Source organism: Phytophthora infestans, genomic scaffold (genome assembly GCF_000142945.1).
Source record: "Phytophthora infestans T30-4 supercont1.281 genomic scaffold, whole genome shotgun sequence".
Lineage (NCBI taxonomy): Eukaryota > Oomycota > Peronosporomycetes > Peronosporales > Peronosporaceae > Phytophthora > Phytophthora infestans.
This window is the reverse complement of record NW_003303478.1, coordinates 1-7,483: the sequence shown is the minus strand read 5'-3', so window position 1 is coordinate 7,483 and position 7,483 is coordinate 1. Positions and strand designations below refer to the sequence as shown.

The window sequence follows — 7,483 nt, the reverse complement described above, 5'->3', positions numbered from 1 at the left end:
CTATGGATGTTTCAGCGGCGAATCTTCGTTTCGCTCTAATGGGTCTGGCATCTCTAACTAACGTCCCTATTGGACACATCGAGGTATCCCGCGTGGCTGTTAATATCGTCCAAGGCTTTCAGTGGATTGTGACGTTCTCGAACACCAACCAAAATGCCGGCAATCAACCTCTAATTCAGTACTTGCAAGGTACGATTACAGCAGGATCGGGCGTTAGTGGACCTTCTTCATGTTGGAAAAGTTTGTTCGGGCGCAGACTGGAAGTGGCCATGGACATTCTCATGGACATGCCCATCCTTCGCCGCCCGTGCAGAATGGCGGGGCATCACCGGCATCGAGCAAGACTACTATAGCGAGGAAGCGAACTGTTTTCAAGGAGGACAAAGACGAAGCGGGCATGCCTGAAGAGGAACCGATGGTACTCAAGGAACCGGGTAAGAAGCCCATTGCAGCTGCTGGTTTCCTCAACTTGGCTGCGGATTTCTCGCATAACTTTACCGACGGCTTAGCTATCGGTGCCACTTTCCTGCGCGGTACGGGCTGGACCACAACGGTGGCAATGTTGCTGCACGAATTGCCTCATGAGATCGGAGACTTTGCTATCCTCATCCAGTCTGGTTTCACTCGACGTGAAGCTATGATCACGCAACTGTTGACTGCCATTGGAGCCATGATTGGCACGATCATCGGTCTGCTCATGGAAGGCGCCGGCGACTCGAGTTCCGTGTGGATCTCACCGTTCACGGCAGGTGGCTTTATCTACATTGCATGTACCAGCGTCATGCCGGAGCTACTGGAAGACTGTTCTCTAGCCCAGTCACTGAAAGAGGCTGGCGCTATGTGTGCTGGCATTGGGCTCATGACCCTCATTGCGTTGAGCGAATAGGCCTAAGAGAAGAAGAGCCGCTAAAAAAGGGAGCAATTTACTGAGATCTGGCAAATAGATTTGAGAGCTGTGAAGTTCTAATCAGCATGTACTTGTCCGAGATTAGTAATTGTACGGCAGCATGCTGCCAGCATCGTGGTAACCACGCTTGCAACAGGTAAAAACAGGATGTTATGCTCTAATTCCTTGGCTTTTCTATCCAGTCCAGCTTACATACTTTTATTATTTTAATGTTATTATTAAAATACATGTATCTATAAATAAAAACCGAACTCAATAAAAGTTATTGAGCTCGGTTTCTTATATTTAATATTCACTCGATTTCAATAATTCGCTTTAAAATAAATAATTTTAGCAAATGAGGCTTCCCGCAATCTGATTGGTTCTATTATCTTCTATTAAGTTTTAGCCTTCCTATTATTAATAATAGCGCTATGGATGTGAGTTAGATGTAGCCCCGTGCTAGCTGCGATTAAAATTGAGAACTTGTTGATGCGTGTCCAAAAAGGCCTGCAATAAGTGTGGTTAATTCGGGCCCGTTACATCTATTTTCTTCTCTTGTTTTCTTAAGTCCTCGGAGCATGTTATTTTCCATTTGTGAGGTGCTCTCTGGTATATTAAATTGGTAAAGCCAGCACAATCAAGGGTATTAAAAACATACCGATGTTTTCCTGCGCACTTTCGGGTAAAGTTACTGAATATCTAAATCTATTTTTAGTAGCTTTCTCACGTGGAAGAATAGTATTTCCAGCGAAGGCGTCGTAAGCGTGGTAGTGCAGCTGACAGTCGAGGCACTACTAGACAGTCTAAATCGCAACTATTCCAATGTTACCACCGATCTATATTGCCAAAGGATGGTATGGTGAGCAGAGGTTGTAAAAAATAAATCAATAAAATAGCTATTGTACTCTGGTAAGGAAAATTTATTTTTGCTTTTCAATACTTAATTATTATGCAAAATACTTTTGCATACTTAGCTTCTTACAAAATGTGGGAGAAAAATAAATTCAGATGCTCCCATTTTTCACAGAAATTTGAAATTTGCTGATTTTTGCCGATTTCTAAAGAAAATGGTAAAAATGGGTCCCCCACCCCTGCCCCCTATTTTTGAGTTTGCCCCCTTTTCCCTCATAAATATCGGGCAAGATCCTCGATTGTTTCTAAGCGTATCTACACCGGCAGTGTGCCACATCAAACCTCATTTTTGTCCAGGACATATTCTGATTAGGGTTAAGGGGTGTTTTTACTTGGCACTTGATAACCAGTTGATCAGTCGTTGCTCGTGCATGGAAATCGTCGATATCGCAAGGTCTGCCATCACCCGTGTTAGCTGGGTTCTGTGGCTGGCTGGACCAGCCGCTGGTCCTAACGTGGGAGTATCACAGGAACTTTCTTGAAGACGAGATTCCAGCGCAGCAACCAGCTCTTTTGGTCCATTAATGGATCTAAGAGCATCGGATGCTGGGGAATGAAAGCTGAGCTGCTGAAGAACGCCCTCAAAATTTTCCATGTGAGGACCAATGAAAACGTGGCAGCTATTGAAAAGCGCAAACGCATGAATGAGTCAGTATACTAACTGTACATCGAAGTAGTAATGAAGAAACGCTACAGATCAACGCAAAGTTTGCACATACCCTGCGCGCAAAGGCTCGATGGGGTTGTGCCCACCGCGCTTGACGAACGAGCCTAAAGAAAAAGACTCGTCAGTCAGAGGAGATCAAAACAACGAGTCAATGTGCAGGGCTCACTCACCTCCAATCACTGCAGTTGAAACGGTGTCGTAAAACAAATTTGTTTCGCCCTAAAGAAAAGGTGCAAACGAAACGTGAGCTATCCAGATTTCACACCCAAACGCGAAGCCAGAGCTCACATTACCATTGCGTCGACAATAAATATGTCTGTAGCATCTGTTGGCAAGCCATCACGAGAGCGTAAGCCAGCTATCAGTCCAGGAAACTGCAAAAACATCGTCGTTAACGAAAGGGTTAGAGTAGTCTGTGCAAGCATTTACCTGTCGATGGATTTGTTTCACAATGATCAACGTCCGAATCGGATGGCGCGGAATGATTATCGTGAGCACTTTTTTCTCATGTTGATCATGTTGGAGACGCTTGAGCAGTTCTTCGTGCACTTGAACCATCATGACTTCCTCGCCATCGTGCGTACTTGCTGCAACCCATGCTGGTCGAGACCCAATTACGCGTCGCAATGCGGAAACTTCCGTATCATTACTGATCACACGCGGAGATGCTAAAAGTAGCCAATATCAGCCAAGAATTTACGTTACCCGACTGTTGCTAGAGACAAGAAGTCGTACCGAACTTAAGATTTAGCGCGGAGTGAGCATTTTGTGCACCAAGGTGTTCAAATCGTTTTCGATTCTGCAGATTAAAAAATTGTCAGGTCAGTGGAAGCAATAGCGTTCAGGACGAGTGCTTACCTGCTCGTCTTGACAAAGTACCAGTGAGAATAAACCAACGATACTCTTCGAAGACTCATTAAGCCCCGGCAATCGCCAAAAACGGAACGACTGAGAAGACATCCGGCCGTTGAGAAGACCAATGCGAATACCTCTTCGAGCAGCTTCAGTGATCAGTGTCGGCCAAATCTCTGACTCGATCCAGATTCCCACACTGCAAGATCCCAAAAAAGAAGCCTTAGCATTAACACGGAACAGTCTCGTGGAAGAGATTAAGTCGTCAAGCATACTCAGGTTGCCAGGCATCATAAAATCGCTGAACGCACTGCTGGTGATCGAGTGGGGCCAAGACGCAGACGGCGTTTTCATGCTGTTATTATTCCAAATTTGACAAGTACGAAGTTATCATCAAATGTGGCTGTCCCAGATGAGCAAACACATCAATAGCAACTCACGTCTTTCAACCGATGCGTAACAACTTGGTGCGCTGCAGTTGTAGTCGTTGATAGAACCACTCGAACTTTATTCTTCTCTCTGCCGGTCGACGATGCCAACGCTTGGTCCAGTTTGTCACTCAGCGCCAATTTCACGAGCGGCAACGCCGACAAACACTCCCCCACTGAAGCGCCATGGATCCACACTGTGATGCAGTTATCTTTGTAGTTGGCGAGCTCCTGGCCAGTGTACCAATGGACTGCGATAGAAAGACAATGTAGCGAGTGTCAGTATTGTGTCAGTCCACAGCTGTTCAGGCAGGCTTTAACCTGGAGGCTCACTGTGACCGAAGCGCTCGTCGGTGACGGCGCGAGGTACCAGCCGTTGCAGGTCCTTCCGACGCACATACCAGGACACGAGTGGCATCGATATTTTCCACAGGCTATGATACACTGCGAGCAGCTGCTTCATTTGCTCAAATAATAACTACTTTCTTAAAAAAGAATTGTTTTAAGAAAGGGCTAGATAGAACAAAAATGATTTAGTGACATGTTATTAGAGACAATTTTCGGGAAAACTATGCTCGAGCACACAAATTTAGAAATAGGGCTATTTGATGTACCCAAAAGACGATCCAGCTGCGATGTAACGGATGCGCCCGAATAAAAGCCCCCTACCGAATAGTATCCTGTGGGGTGCTACATGCCTGCACTATTAAATAGAATAGAGTCCTTACAAAAACTACCAAATCTGCTATTACAAACTTGCTGACCATCCATTCTACAGTTTCCCGTCATTCCCAATAATGCCTCATCAAAGGCAGTCAGTTAGCATTGGGCGTAAGCAAGAGGTGATCAAGTGGATTAAAGATATCGTTTCAAGGACCTACTGTACATGGAAATTAACGCTTGGAAAGAGTCAGACCGAGTCGAATACACTCGCTTTGGTAACCCACGTATGCCAAGTGCTGACACCGTTTGCGATTGGGGCCTCCGCGCGTGGCGAGACACGGATGAGGCAATAATCATGCGGAGCGTTGAAATAGCAGGCTTCTCGAGAGACCCCTCGTCGTGGTTTATATCCAAGCACGATGTGTAAGGCGCAAAATTTCGTGAAAAGTGGTCGAAGGAACCGCATATGAACGAAGACGTCGATCTGTTAAATCTTTCAGAGTTAGATGATGCGTTAGACGATATTAACCTGGTACACGAATCATTTCAGCAAGGAATAAAGTCCCTACCCGTTTAAAGGCCTCTCTGTCACTTTCGGGCGGCACTATTAAATATAGTCCGGACTCTAATAGGGCGCGTCCGTTACTTAAAGTATAAAAACGCAAAATGCATTTGGGTTCATCACATAGCCCTATTTCTAAAAATGGGTACCTCGAGTCGAGCTTCATAGTTTTTTTCCTTTTGATCGCTACTCGTCGCGTTACGTGAAAAACAGAGGCGCGTTCTCTTGTCATCTTCCTCTTCCTCGTCTATAGTATCGGGCTGACCTTAAAGTATCTTTTCTTCCTCTCTCTTCAAGTCACGCTGAAGTTGATGATCAAGGTCGTTCGCCCCGGACACCTCGTCACCACTCGCTTCAGCCTCATGGGCATTACCGGAATGCCGCCGCGTTCGCTTGCAGCCATGTCGATATCACCACCAGACCACAGCATCTTTTGTCGGTTGTTATGATTGGCCTGCTCTTCGTGTCCAGCCTAGTTCCCTTTGATTTGATCACCAGCAGCGCTTTCCGTCTCCTCACCTGCATTACCTTCGCGTTCTACGTTATCATCTTCGTCCTCTTCTCTGATGAATGTTTCTTGCATTAGAGAAGGATCAGAGCTAGCAGACTGCCATTTTCGTATAAACGGGGCGAGAGCATCGCACCAGTCGAATTTCTATTGCCTGTTGCAGCAGCAGCTGCAGTAGACGTGATTGTCGTCTGGAAATCGAACACTGCTCGTCACTATCACCGGAAACATAGCGTAGTTGTGTCATCCTCGTGTTGTCTACACTGTAGACGTGACACGGATACGGTACACGCATGAATCCAGGAACTCAAACTGCTGATTGCTCAAGCATATCGGATACCTTCACGCTAAAAGCGCAAAAAATGGCGCTGTCAAAGATAGGGGGCGAATCACCTTTTCTGCTGCCTCTAAATCACTCCAAAATTGCTGCTTGCCTAGTACGCGAAGCTTGTCCGGGAATTCAGGGTCACTTCGGTAGGAGTACGCAAAATCCTCTAACGCTATCCTCACACGTAATAATGACGCGAAACACTTTTGCATCGAGTTCCACCGAGTGATGCACAATGGACACAATGCTGGGGCCGGATCTCTTCCATAGCGCAATGTCATGAATTTGCTGGCTCGAACAAGCCACTTCTCGGACGAAGAATTTAAAACATTAACAACCGCTGCTGCTTGCTCCGACACAGTCTTAAATACGCGCTTTAAAACTGTTTTGACGATATTATTAATATCGTGTGCAAAACAACGCAGAAAACAAATTTGTGGCCATCGCAGTGCCAAAATTCTTCTTGCTCGACCGCACTGTCCTGCGTTATCCGTAACAATTGCACCGACGTTCCAGCCTCTTTCTTGCATTTCCACCAAAACATCTTCCATTTGTCGAGCCAGTGCTATAGCGTGGTGCTCCGATCCAGTAGGTAAAAGTGCATAAGTCATAACAACTCCATATAACGAAAGTTGACAACCCAAAAGGTGTTGTTTCGCAATATTTTGCCAAATATCCGAAAGAAAGTTTACACGTCCACTCGAAACTTGCTGAACGGCAGCCAGCTCATTGCATTGCTGTCCGTCATAGAGTGCCGCATACTTATCTAGGATTGTGGAGCCCAAAACTTGTCGACGAGGCAACGCACCCTCACACTTTGCATTTAGCCACTTAAAGAGCCTGCGAGCGGAAGGCAGCTCGATAAAGGAGTCCGCGAGCAAAGCCTCCGCTTGAAACTCCAAAATCAGTCTCCATAGTGTCTGTCGTTCTGCTGCCGTAAAATATTCACGTTGTTTAAGCTTTTTGTTTGGCATTGCGTCCACGCCATCATCTCCACGCCTGCCCTCTGCTAATTCACCATCGTAGAGCGGACACTGACCCAGATGCTTTAGCCAATAGTCCTTGCGCCCACGTATGCGTTCCGGTGTAGGTCCAAGGCGCTCAGTGTACTCTGCAAGACACAGATTGCATACAGTCCAGTACAGCGAAGAATTTGCCATTTCGTTCGTACGCGTAAAGTGCTCACTGAGGGAGCTTTGAGGGCGTCCTGCCTTTGGTTTCGGTCGCACAACGTGCATCTTGGTCTGGTGATGAAACTACGAATGGTAGGCACTAGAGAGGGAGTGTGCGATTTCCCCCGAGGGACTCGAAGGTGGCAGATCAAACTTCAACTCACAATCTGTTTTTTACAATTTTACGTAAACGCTCGTTAATATTGTAATAATTTACTTTGGAAATATATTTTTACTTAATAATGTAGAAACCTTTTTACCAAATTGATCAACACGATTCGTGTCGCTCGCACCTACTTTTTTGACTCGACCTAACTATGCTAAAATTATAATATTAGACAAAAAGCGCCACACTTTAACCTCGCGTTCTGATTGGGCAATAAATTTGTAGAACCTGAGATACTGACTGAATATGTTGCACGACCAGACCGTCTCTTGATGTCAGATTGCTATCGGAGCAGGAAACTCACCGATTGGATGAAAATAACAAAAATAGCTGTGT

General features: G+C 45.8%; 3 protein-coding genes across 3 annotated transcripts; 1 reads left to right on the top strand and 2 right to left on the bottom strand.

The window, feature by feature from the left end:
- Positions 1-229: 229 nt before the first annotated feature.
- On the top strand, positions 230-886 carry PITG_21329 (Zinc (Zn2)-Iron (Fe2) Permease (ZIP) Family; the record flags this gene model as incomplete). Its single annotated transcript, XM_002895040.1, has 1 exon — positions 230-886. The coding sequence occupies one exon, from the start codon at positions 230-232 to the stop codon at positions 884-886; it is 657 nt and encodes a 218-aa protein (XP_002895086.1).
- Positions 887-3,183: 2,297 nt separating this feature from the next.
- Positions 3,184-4,211, bottom strand: PITG_21328 (uncharacterized protein; the record flags this gene model as incomplete). The annotated part of the gene is made up of 5 exons (XM_002895039.1): positions 3,184-3,267; positions 3,327-3,519; positions 3,596-3,675; positions 3,761-3,960; positions 4,070-4,211. 5 exons carry the CDS (start codon positions 4,209-4,211, stop codon positions 3,184-3,186), a joined length of 699 nt encoding a protein of 232 aa, XP_002895085.1.
- Positions 4,212-6,172: 1,961 nt separating this feature from the next.
- PITG_21327 (uncharacterized protein) lies at positions 6,173-7,047 on the bottom strand (the record flags this gene model as incomplete). Its single annotated transcript, XM_002895038.1, has 2 exons — positions 6,173-6,183; positions 6,618-7,047. The coding sequence occupies 2 exons, from the start codon at positions 7,045-7,047 to the stop codon at positions 6,173-6,175; spliced, it is 441 nt and encodes a 146-aa protein (XP_002895084.1).
- Between the last annotated feature and the right edge of the window lie 436 nt (positions 7,048-7,483).